General features: G+C 43.4%; 1 protein-coding gene across 1 annotated transcript in view; it reads right to left on the bottom strand.

The window, feature by feature from the left end:
• gig (TSC complex subunit tuberin) overlaps window positions 1-13,182 on the bottom strand; it is a 686,003-nt gene that overhangs the window by 30,427 nt on the left and 642,394 nt on the right. Inside the window, exon 27 of the mRNA XM_080266862.1 lies at window positions 113-253. Coding sequence (XP_080122988.1) covers window positions 113-253 — 141 coding nt within the window. The remainder of the gene's footprint in view (window positions 1-112; window positions 254-13,182) is intronic.

Below are 13,182 nucleotides of genomic sequence, written 5' to 3'. Positions count from 1 at the left end.
CTTAGCCACTGCCTCTCCCAAAGCAACCTGAAGGTGCTGTGTCAGTCAAATTTTATGAGGGAGTTTTGAAGAGCTAGTAAGACATAAGAGGTTATGATGATGAGTAACATACCTTTAGAGTACTGAGGTTGTAGGGTTTACCACTTTCATTATATACTATGGTTACATAGTTGTTGCCAATGTGACGCTTTTTCCCATGGCAGTTGGGATCTGACTCCTTAGTTGGCATAAGTGTAGCTACATGGAACACAACCTGGAAAGAGAAAAACATCTGTAAGTACATGAAGCAACGAAGAAAGTCAAAATGGGGAAAGCCCCAAGAACAGATGGAGTGTGTGCTGAAATGCTGAAGCATGAGGAGAGGCAGAAGTAGAATGGATATGGAAGATCTGCAGATTGGCCTGGGAGGAAGGTTGTGTCCCGGAGGATTGGAAAGTCAGGTATAATTATTCATTTGTGCAAGGGAAAAGGGGAAAAAGAAGTGTGTGGTAATCATACCTGCAGTTGTCTTCTTTGTATAATAGGAAAAGTATAGAGTAGGATACTTATTTACAGAGTTGGGGAAATTACAGAGGAATCTGTTGGTGAAGAATTTGGGAGTTTTAGGAAGAGAAAAGGTTGTGTAGATCAGATATTCATTCTTAGGTCTTTAGTGATAAGTTCCTAGATAAGAGAAAGAAGTTGTATGCGGCCTTCATGGATTTGGAGAAAGCATATGACGGTGGATAAACAAGGAATGTGGAAAATATTAAGAATATATGGAGTAAATGGGAAGCTGCTGAATGCCATGAAGAGTGTGTATGAGGGGGCTAACACTGCAGTGTGTGTGGACAGTGAACCGAGTGATTTTTTTTTTTACTGAAATGGGTGTGTCATGTTTCCCATGGTTGTTCAATCTGTATATGGATGAGGTTATAAATGAGATATAAGGTAGGGTAGTGGATGCTAGAACATCCCTAATAAGAGAAGGCAGCCTTTGGAAACTCCCTGTACTGTTGTTTGCAGATGATACTGTATTACGTGGAGATGAAGGGGAACTGCAAGGCTTGGTGAATGAGTTTGGAAATGTGTGTAAGGAACGTAATCTAAAGGTGACTGTAGCGAAGAGTAAAGTTATGGTCTTAGACAGAAATGAAGTCACTGGATGTACAAAGAGGTATGATGAGGAAATGGAAAAGGTGAGAGCATTTAAGTACTTGGGTAGTGTGATCAGCAAGGATGGAAGTTTGGAGGGTGAAGTGCTTGGAAGGGTACAACAAGAAAGAAAGGTTGCTGGTTCTTTGAAAGCAATGATATAAACATGGAAGTGAGCAAGGAAGTAAAGAAATCGCTCCATGCGTGTACTGTACAGTGCTGTGATACCAACTCTAACATGTGGAAGTGAAGCTTGGACCTTGTTGGAAGGACACAAGTCAAGAGTGAGAGCAGTGGAAATGAGTTACGAGAGGAGCACATGGAGTTACATAGAGAGACAGACTGACAAATGAAGAAGTGAAAGAGTTTTGTGCTGCAGATGTGGATGTGATAAAAAGCGTTAGCAGAAATACACTGAGGTGGTTAGGCGCCATGTGGAGAGGATGGAGAGCAAGAGACTAACGAGGAAAGTGCACGTGAGTAAGGTGGAGGGGGAAGGAGGGTGGGGGAGGCCAAAGACGAGATGGAGGGAGGGAATACTCATCCAGAAAGTGGGCCCCTGCCTGCTGGACTGGTACCTATGGACCTTAACTCAGCCTAACTTTGAAAGCCACCTAAATAACTCCCTACCGGACATGCAAAGCACCTATTTAAACCTATTTATGATTCTATTCACACCAATGGACATAAAGCATGAAATAAAAGAAAAGGAACCAGAGAATGAGGAATTAGAAGTGGTTAGCAGTGTACTGGGTACTTACAGCACGTCTGAGGCCGTCTTCTCTAAGGCTCTGGTAGTGGTGGAAATGCTCTTAAAGCACGTACAATAATCCAGTGTTGTGCTGCACTAATTCTTCACACTGTGAGTTATAACTGTTTAGCACTGCACATTCTATTGCACCATGCCAGTTTCAACCACCACTTTGCACTCCACACTTAATCCTTTGCACTCTAAATTCTAATTTCTTAACACTGCACAACACTGTAAATTCCCATGTGGTCTAGTGGCGACGTATTGCAGTTTATTCACAAAAACGAGCACGAGTCATACATTGCGATGAACATCCACCCTCGATGGTGGTTAGGCGGTAACTGGGGAAGGGGGAAGGAAGGAAGGGGTGAAGGGGCCGTGCGTAAACAACAGCTGTTCGGCGCCACGTGGCAATTTCAAATTACGGGTGGAAAAAAATTCAGATTTTTTTTGGATTTTTTCTTTTTTGGCCATTTTTGGGTTACGAAGGTCCAGGCCCACAGTGTCCGGTAAGTGGGGAGTCCGGAAAGTGGGCGTCCAGATAGTACAGGGATTACTGTAGTGAAGTGAGAGTGTGGGAGAAAGGGAGGATGGATGGGGTATATGCGCAGGAGTCGGTGAGAATGAGAGGACAAAAGAAGGAGTGTGTATTGTTGTGAGTAACAGATGGAAGGAGAATATAAGAGGGTATGGATCAGCTGGCTCAAGAATTGCGTGGGTAAGACTGAAAGCTAGACTACAAATGTGGGCGATTGTGTGTGTGTGTACGGGCCAATGCAAGATCATGCAAGCAAAGTGAGAGAAGAGTCCTGAACAAATGTGGAAGGATGCATGGAAAAGTCTGAAAGGAATGAGACAGTGTTTTTTACTGGAGATATGAATGGGAAAGTAGGGAATATGAAGGTGGATGAAGAAGTTGGTGAGTGGGGTGTGCCTACAGAGATGGATGAAAACAGCACTGCTTTAGTGGACATTTGTGCTGGGAAGGGGTTGGTGATACCCAATACCCTTTTCAGACACAAGATGATCCACAGGTATACATGGTGAGTGATGAGAAGGGTGGGTGGTGAACTGAATGAATGAAAGGCAATGATTGATTTTGTGTGTGTGGATGACAGGATGAGAAGGTGTGTAATGGAGTAGACTGTAGCACCAGTCGAGCAGGGCAGTACTCCCGAGGTGGATGGAAAGCTGATGACAGGGAGTGCTGGAGCTCCCGTTTCATCAGCCCTCAGGACTAGTTCCTGACCATCCCCCTTTGCTGAACTTTTTCAGTGTCTCAGTTACACAGAGAGCAGGCCAGCATGCTCTCCAGTACAAATTTCTCTAACTATCTTCACCAAACTACATGCACAGTACACACTACACTTCCTATTCAAAATTACCAAAATGGCGTCGATTAATCAAGCCTCGGAGTCCCCAGGGGGGGGGGACCATAAATGCCCCCGCCATCTGCCCCTCTCCCGGTGACGACTCGAGGTGCCTGGGACCACTGTCTGACTCTCTTCTTCTTCATTTCTGCAACATTCGCGGCCTTTCATCTAACTTTCGCTCTGTCGAACACCACCTCTCCTCCTCTAAACCTCACCTTCTTTTTCTAACGGAGACTCAGCTGTTTTAGGCAACCGACAGCAAACCCTTTTCTGTATCCTCCTACTTTCTCTATACTCATTTCAAAGCCAAAGGTGGCTGTTGTGTATATATAGGCAACGACCTATCTTGCTCTCGTGTTCCTGAACTTGACTCTTCTGTATTCTCCACACTCTGGCTTCGGCTTTCCTGTCATTCTCTGACTAAATATATCTGTGCTGTTTACTTATCCCCTAATTCTACTGACTATCAAAAATTCTTCGACTATCTTACTTCTACGATGGAACACATTCTGTCCATTTCTCCTTTCTCTGAAATCTCCATTCTTGGAGATTTCAATGTTCACCACCACCTTTGGCTCTCCTCTCCTTTCACGGATCCACCTGGTGAACAAGCCTACATCTTTTCTATCCTTAATGACCTAGAGCAGCTTGTACAGCACCCTACCCGTATCCCTGACCGCCTTGGAGAGAGCTCCAACATACTTGACCTCTTCCTCACAACTAATCCTTCTGCTTACTCTGTTAATCTTTTCTCTCCGTTGGGCTCCTCCGATCACAACCTTATTACCTTAACCTGTCCTATCACTCCGGTACGGCCTGTGGACCCTCCAGGGAAACGTCGTCTGTGGCATTTTGGAGCCGCAGACTGGGAGGCCCTCAGGCAGTACTTCTTTGATTTTCCCTGGAATGATTATTGCTTCCATGGCCGTGAGCCATCTGAGTGTGCCTTGCGCATTACGGAGGTTATTCTCTCGGGCATGGAAGCATACATTCCTTTCTCATATCCTTTGACTAATGCAAGAAAGCCTTGGTTTAATCACGCTTGTTCTAATGCTGTCCGCAACAAGGAGAAGGCCTACAAAAGGTACCGGAGCCAACCCACCCCTGAATCACATCATCTTTACGTTTCTGCCCGGAATCGTGCTAAGTCTGTTCTTCGCTCTACTAAAAATAATTTCATCCATACTAAATGCTCTCAACTCTCCAACTCGAATTCTTCCCGCTCCTTCTGGCACCTTGCCAAAAATCTTTCTAACAACTTTACCTCATCATCCTTCCCTCCTCTTTTCTACTCTGATGGTTCTGTAGCTATTTCTTCTACTGATAAAGCAGATCTCTTCGCACAGACTTTCTCCTCCAATTCCACCTTAGACGATTCCGGTGTTGTTCCTCCATCACTTCCCCCCTCTGACTTCCTCATGGCTGACATTAAAATTTCTTCAGTTGATGTATTTTCTGCCATCTCTGGCCTCAGTACTAACAAGGCATATGGGCCTGATGGGGTCCCTCCTGTTGTTCTCAAGAACTGTGCTTCTGTGCTTACACCCTGCCTAGGCAAACTCTTTCGCCTTTGTCTGTCAACTTGTACCTTTCCTTCTTGCTGGAAGTTTGCTCTCATTCAGCCAGTCCCAAAGAAGGGTGACCACTCCCAACCCTCCAACTATCGTCCAATTGCTTTAACGTCCTGTATTTCAGAAGTTTTCGAGTCAATTCTTAATAGAAAAATTTTAAGGCATCTTTCCTATCACAACCTTCTTTCCGATCGTCAGTATGGGTTCCGTCAGGAACGCTCCACTGGCGATCTTCTCACCTACCTTTCAGACTCCTGGTCATCCTCCTTTCGGAACTTTGGCGAAAGCTTTGCCATTGCACTTGACATCTCGAAGGCTTTCGATCGAGTCTGGCATAAATCTTTAATTTCCAAACTGCCCTCCTACAGTTTCTATCCTTCTATCTGTGCCTTCATCGCTAGCTTCCTTTCTGGTCGTTCTATAGCTGATGTTGTAGACGGCCATCGTTCTTCTCCTAGATCTATCAACAGTGGTGTTCCTCAGGGCTCTGTCTTATCACCAACTCTCTTCCTTTTATTCATCAATGATCTTCTAAGCTGTACATCTAACCCTATCCACTCATACGCTGATGACTCCACCCTTCACCTTTCCATTCAGTTCCCGCAATGCCCATCTCAACAGATACTTCAAGAAACAAGGGATGAGGCTATGGCACACCTAATGTCTGACTTGGCTCATATCTCTGACTGGGGTAAAAATAATATGGTTGTCTTTAATGCATCTAAGACTCAGTTCTTACACCTATCAACCCGACATAATCTTCCACAGGTATACCCATTAATGTTTAATAATATTCAGCTTAATCCTGCATCATCCTTGAACATGCTTGGGGTTTCATTTACTCGGGACTTATCTTGGAAAGATCATATTACATCTCTTGTAAAATCTGCTTCCAAGAGATTGGGTGTGCTAAGCCGTCTCCGCTCTTTCTTTACCCCTGCACAATTGTTGACTCTATACAGGGGTTTTATCCGCCCCTGTGTGGAGTTCAACTCTCATGTGTGGGGAGGCTCCCCACATACAGCTCTTCTCAATAGGGTGGAGTCAAAGGCTTTTCGTCTCATTAACTCTCCTAGTCTTACTGACTCCCTTCAACCTCTGTCTCTTCGCCGCACTGTTGCATCTTTATCTCTTTTCTATCGCTACTTTAATGGTCATTGCTCCTCTGAACTGTCTGCTTGCATTCCTCCACCTCTACGACGGGCGCGTAGCACCCGTCTGGCATCAAACTCTCATCCCTTTTCTGTCCAACTCTCTAATGCAAGAGTTAACCGTTACTCCCAGTCTTTCATTTATGCAACAGGTCAGCTCTGGAACTGTCTCCCTCTATCTGTATTTCCTGCTGCCTATGATCTCCAGTCTTTCAAGCGCAGTGTGTCCAGGCATCTCCAAATGATCGGATCTTGAATTTGGCTCTCTGTTGTGTTTTGTTTTTCTCTTGGAGGGAACTGTTACTGCGGGCTCATGGCCTTTGGTTCCTTCTTCCTTGCATAAAAAAAAAAAAAAAAAAGTACACACAGAGGTTGGGGAAGTGGACTCTGACCACCACTTGGTGGTGATCAGAATCAAGATCCAACTGAAATGGAGGAACAGAAGAAGGGAAGGACAGGAGGAAGTAGTCCACACAAGGAGGGAGGAAAGGTTACAAGAAGATGGAAAAAAGGCAGAATATAAGAGAGAAGTGGAGGAACGATTGAGTAAACATGAATTAAAGCTGATGGGGGACGTGGAAGATGTGCACAAGATATTCACAGAAGAAATCTGTGCAGCACGTGAGATGGTGTGTTGGGTGAAGATAAGACGAAAGGGGATGCAAAGAACAGCACAGTGGAATGAAGAGGTGAGACAGGCTGTGGCACAAAAGATGAAAGCATATAGTGAGTGGATGAGAAACAGGGGTGTGGAAGAAGTTGAGAGATTGAAGAGAGAGTTACAGTATGTGTAGAAAGGAAGAGAGAGGTGAAAAGATTAGTACGAGAGAGTTAGAAGAGAGTGGATGAGGAATTTGGAAGAAATTTGAGTGTAAAGTGCAAGGAATATAAGAAAGTGTTCTGGAAAGAGGTAAAGAAAGTTAGACTGGGTGATAAAGAAGTTAGTCGGGGAGTGAAAGACAAAAATGGTAGAGTACTGGTGAACAAGAGAGAAAAAGTGAGCAGAAAGAGAGAACACTTTCAGGAATTATTGAACACAGAGAATGAAAGTAATGCCAGTATAAGTGGTTGGGGATTAGTTGGGAGAAGGAAGGATGTGTGAAGGGAGGAAGAAACGAGATGGATGGACATTGTAGAAGCAATGAAGAAAGTCAAAATGGGGAAAGCCCCAGGAATTTATGGAAAGTGTGATGAAATACTGCAGCATGGGGAAGAGATAGTAGAATAGATGTGGAAGATGTGCAGATTGGTCTGGGAGGAAGGCAGAGTCCTGGAGGATTGGAAGTCAGGTATAATTATACCCTTGTACAAAGGAAAAGGGGAAAAAGAAGTGTGTGGTAATCATAGGGGCATTTGTCTTCTTAGTGTAATAGGAAAAGTATATGGCAGGATACTTACTGACAGAGTTAGGGAAATAACAGAGGAATTAGTTGGAGAAGAACAGGGAGTTTTTAGGAAGGGAAGAGGTTGTGTAGATCAGATATTCATTCTATGATCTTTAGTGGAAAAGTTTATAAAGGAGGGAAAGAAATTATATGCGGTCTTCATGAATTTGGAGAAAGCATTTGACATGGTGGATAGAAAAGGACTTTGGAAAGTACAGTAAACCCTCGATATAACGAAGTAATTGGGGGGGAGGGGTAAGTCGTTATATTCGAAAGTTCGCTATATCCAAAGGTCAATTAACCGAGGGATTACGGACCCAAGGCCCCTATATCCGTGGAGTCGTTCGGTCCTACGTGCGCAACCACAACTTACTCTATGAAGTTTCACATGGAGAACTCAATGATTTATGTAGTTATACAGTATATGTACAGTAAATGCTATCCTGTATGAAGTTGTACATATAAATACAATGCCTATAGTGTAATGTAGTACTGTTACAGTACACTCACCATGTCAGGGAGTGAACTTCCGCCGGATATAGCAACTTTTAGTTCGCTCTCGAAATGGTGGGTCGTTATATCCGAAGTTCACTACAAAAGGGTTCGTTATATCGAGGGTTTACTGTAGTAAGAATATATGGAGTAGATGGGAAGTTGTTGAATGCTGTGAAGAGTATGTATCAGGGAGCTAAGGCTGCAGTATGTGTGGATAGTGAACTGAGTGAATTTTTCTATTTGAAGGTTGTATTGAATCTGGGATGTGTCATGTTTCCATGGTTGTTCAATCTGTATATGGATGGGGTTATAAAAGAGCTACAGGGCAGGACAGTGGATGTTGGAGTGGCCTAATGAGAGAGGGCAGTGTTTGGAAACACCTTGCACTGTTGTTTGCAGATGATACTGTATTGTTAAGTGAAGATGACAGGCAGCTGCAAGGCCTGGTGGATGAGTTTGGGACAGTGTGTAAGAAACGGAATCAAAAGGTGAATGTAGGGAAGAGTAAAGTTATAGTCTTGAAATAAATTATATCAGTGAATGTAACGTGAGGTTGGATGAAGGGGAAATGGAAAATGTGAGTGTGTTTAAGTACTTGGTGTCACGAATCAATTCGCGACATTTCCCTTTTGTGAGAAGCCACGAACTATTAGTGGAAAACTCACTGTGTATCGCTCAGTTAACCGTTTCTCTCTCCATTTCGGAGTATACTTTTCAAAACATTCATCACTTTCAAAAGTGACCGATTTAATGCACGTCACTAAGTGCTCTACTGAGCGATACAATTGTTTCTTTATCGTTCGCCCGTGCTTGTATCAACCGTTAGCCACGCCTTCTTCCGGTGGCTTGTGCGTCCTGCCCATACAATGTATTTTGAATGCAGTCTAGTGTTTGTTGTGACGGAGAAAGGTCCTGTGCCAGCAGTGTGAGAGGTCCCTAGCACCCAAACTCCACTAGTACAGTAATCCAGTCCTCCCACCCCCCGGGTGATACATAGCATTCATCAACTGGTATTTCCTTTTTGTATAATCCTAGTTTTAAGAGTTTAGTTAAGGTGTTTTTTCCTAGGCGTAAGTATTTAGCTTTTGTGTGAGTGAGTGAGTGCGTCTCATTAATTTGATTTGAAATGTAACGTTAAATTTATTTTTTTGTAATCAATAAATTTAACAGTTCTTTTTCTTGAGCTTAATGTAAAGTAAAATCTTGTTTCATTTCTCCATAATTAAGCTTATTTTCCATATAGCTCCTAGCTTGCATAAACGTTTGCTTTCATAACTGGTACTTAGACCAGTCTTGTTGTATTAACTTAAAATCCGTTGTGCCAGATAGGAGTTAAAGCATCAGCAAGAGCCTGATATTATTATTAGTATTAGTTACTTATTGTCAGGGGTGAAGTAACTTTCTCCAGAGGCTAACAGTACAGTAATTCAGCATTTGTGAGTAATTAGTCTCTGCTGTGTACTGTTGAGAAAGTTTATAAATTCTCGTTCTTAGAGAATCGTAGCAAGTCAGCGTAAAGTAATCGTTGCTTGATGTAGCAAGACAATCATTGTCTCTGCTCTTCAATATTATTGAATATTATTATCAATTTAAATAATATTTAACCATTTATTTCAAAAACCACCGTGATAATAAAGAAACCCCGTGACACTTGGGTAATGTGATGCGTTAGGATGGAAGTTTGGAGGGTGAAATGCTTGAAAATGTACATCAAGGAAGAAAGGTTGCTGGTTCCTTGAAAGCGGTGATAAGAAAGAGGGATGTGAGCATGGATGTGAAAACATTACGGCATGACAGTATTGTGATACCAACTCTAACCTATGGAAGTGAAGCTTGGACACTGTTGGTGGGACAGAAGTCCAGAGTGAGAGCAGTAAAAATGAGTTATTTGAGAGAAGCATGTGGAGTCACATGGAGAGACAGACTGGCAAATGAGGAGGTGAAGAAGTATTGTGGATGTGGATGTGATAGGAAGCGTTAGAACAAACAAACTGATGTGGTTTGGCCATTTGGAGAGGATGGAGAGTGAGAGACTGATGAGGAAAGTGTATGTGAGTGAGCTGGAGGGGGGACGGGGGAGGGGGAGGCCAAGGATGAGATGGAGGGATGGAGTGCAGAGGTATATGAGAGACGGGGGTGTGAGCTGGGGGCAGGGCAGTGAAATGGCGGGGGTCAGGACGACATGGAGGCAATTTGTTTGTGGCCACCCCTTAAGGGATTAAGGCATCTGGCAACAGATAGGTAGACAGAAGAATAGACTCAAAAACTTTTGAGACAAGAGTATCTTAGAAGGTAAGAGTCTTATACTACCAGTGGCAAAAAACCGGAAAAAGTTGTAACATTAAATGGTACAGATTGAAATTACAGCTACTATGTATTTTTCAGCCATGACTAAAGTACTTTAGCAATGTCTAAGCCACTCAGGGCTCAGCCAAGTATAGTACTATGTTATGAAATGGGATAAAGTTTACTAAGCAGCATCATGAATATGATATTTGAAATTAGCAGTGCCTGACAGGCATTCATAGCAGCATGTCATTTTTGTTGTAGTCCCACCTGACAAAGCGATCAGATTGATTGATCCCATTCACCCTCTGCCTCACTGCTGCCCAAGCAAAGCTTCCATGATCGGCAAAGGTGAATGCAAAACAATGCGTGTGTGGGTGCGGGTGTAGTGTAAATGTATTTAACCCCTAGACGCTGGGTAAATTTTGGTGCAGCCGTTCTCTCCCTACATGCATTTTCCCCCAAACCACCTGTTTTCAAACATTAATATCTCTGAAACTATAGCAGTTAGGGAACAAGTTAAAGACCATATTACTCACCAATTCTTCTGGCGAATGAAAGCATCCCCAGGTCTGCTGGTGGTCACACCAATGAGTGAGGACATGAAGAAGATGAGTAACTTTTGGAGCTCAAAGCAGGATGTATTCATACGTGTGCGGGCATTGCCGACTTTGCCTTTGCTCTCAGCTTGATAACTTCATCACTAGATAAACCAGGCACAGTGGCATCCAAGGTACAACCTACAGCACTATTACTGAGCCCTTTCCAAGGAGAGGCTTGGCAGGGGTGGATGAAGAAAAAGGGTGGCATGAGGTAGTAACGGAATCAGACAAGAAGGTTTCAGAAAACATCGTTCTACACCTGGCAAAGTGACACAGAAGACTGAGGTACCCATGTGTCGGAGTAGGGTCTCTCTCTCTACCCTTTGGTGACAAGATCAAATGGCAGCCACTTAAACTGTGGTGTAAAAATAATTGCGACTATTGCCAACACCCAGCGGCCCCTGTCCACCCCTTTCGTGTCGGTCCATACTGACACCCAGCATGTAGGGACTAAAGAGGGAGGAGTGGGAGAAGTCCAGAAGGGGTACAATGATAAACTGTTTATCATAGTCCCTTTGACCCAGTGATGTATTTTATAGGGTAATTTATTCTTGCTTATCACATGGTTTTATTCAGTTCAGGAAACATCTTGTACTGAACAGGTATTGTGGGATGAACCAATTGCACCTAGTTTGAAATGTTTCCCTTGAGCTCAAAAAAATTTTTGCAGTTGCAATAACAAGAGAATATTTGCAGTAGGCTATTTAGCCCAAGCTTCTCTGACCAAACTGTTAGAATAAAACAGGATAAGAAAGAAGGAGGCCCTTCCTCACTCACCTAATCTTTCAACTGAAGCTGGTAGAATATGTCTGAGGGAGTGATGTAGGAATCTGATATGATATTTAAAATGAGGAGGATTGTGTGTAAGGGAGTCAGATGGTAGAATGAGTGTCAGTCTGTCTCAGGACCTATTCATCTATAGTTTTATCAGTCTAGCTCTCAGTCTGATATTCACCTTGGCATTTCCCATGCAATATTATCTTCTGATATTTGAGAATGGGGCTGCATTTTTCCTGTGCTCTTCTTACACCTGTCACATACCATACAATGCTAGATCACTATAGTATGTTGTGCATGAATGTGTGCATGTGTGTAGGTGTGTGATGTAGCAACTGTGAGGCAGCACTATTACTAAGTTGTAACGGTGGATATTTTAACTATGCTCGATAAATTTTGAGGTGAATAATTCATCACCATCATCCGGAACTCTTTTTCCACCCTAGGTAAGGGGAAGAGAAGCAACATCCAGACAGCCAAGGTCTGCCCAGTTCAATGGGCCACACCTCCATTCACTCATCATTCAAGCCCTTGAAATCCTGGCTCCATCAGATAGGCCAAAAAAAATTTCACCACATTCTGTAGTTTCAGAAATACCTATCAGACAGAGCCAATCCAAATGTTGTCACGTTAGAAAGGGCTGCCAAATCCCTGGTCATGCACTTCTCTGCACAAAATTCGTCCATCCAGCTCGGTCTCTTAGCCTCACCAACTTCCATACCTCTCTCCCTCACACACTCATTCACCATATCCCTTCACCCTCCTCTTGGCATACCTCACCTCCCTCATTCAATTTCACCCACATATACCCCTTTCACTACTCTATTGCCATCCATTCTCTCCACAGGACCAAACCATCTAAGTACACTCTCTTCGATTCTGGTGTCCACACACTTCCTAAATCCATATCTTTCACGTATCACATATTCCATATCCCAACCAATCTCTGAACTCCACTTACATTCCTCAGCAGTCCCATTTCTACCACTCCCAAACTTAACTTTTCATTTTCATGCCACACCATAGCACCACAATTGCATGTTAAAGCTGCCACTAACACTCCTTCATGTAAGTCTTCCGTAGCTGCAACACTCAAGTCTCTGTTTTTTATCAAGGTCTTCATAGCACCAGCTACTTTTCTTCCTTGTGTCACTCCACCTTCCACTTCATTTGCACGTTTTCCTTTCTTTCCTATCACTGCACCCAGGTATCTGAACTCTCTCTCAAATCCAGTCTCTCTTCACCCACTGCAACATCACACTGGGAGCCACCTTCTCTCTCGATAACCACCACACCACTCTTTTCCACATTCACTCTCAAGGCATGATGCTCACAGACATCTACAAAACTCTGCACTAGTCTACCAAGCTCTTGTCTGATATTTGCAACTACCATTGCATCATCAGTACACAACAAATTTGAGACATTCCATCCAGCACCATTCATTACCAATGACATCACTCTCTCCATTACTCGTGTTTTTACTTCTCTCATCATCCCATCCATATAAATATATATACTGAACAACCACGGGGGCATCACGCAACCCCATCACACATCAACGTTGACTGTGAACCATTCATCAGATGCCAATGTACCCCTAAACATGCCTCACTACCAACAAAAAACTCTTGGCCACACCCAGCAGCTTACCATC

The sequence above is a fragment of the Coenobita brevimanus genome, chromosome 22 (assembly GCF_032717465.1).
Source record: "Coenobita brevimanus isolate Jiangsu-jjx chromosome 22, ASM3271746v2, whole genome shotgun sequence".
Taxonomy (NCBI): Eukaryota; Metazoa; Arthropoda; class Malacostraca; order Decapoda; family Coenobitidae; genus Coenobita; species Coenobita brevimanus.
Note: the sequence above shows the minus strand (reverse complement) of the source record. Positions and strands in the feature narration are given on the sequence as shown.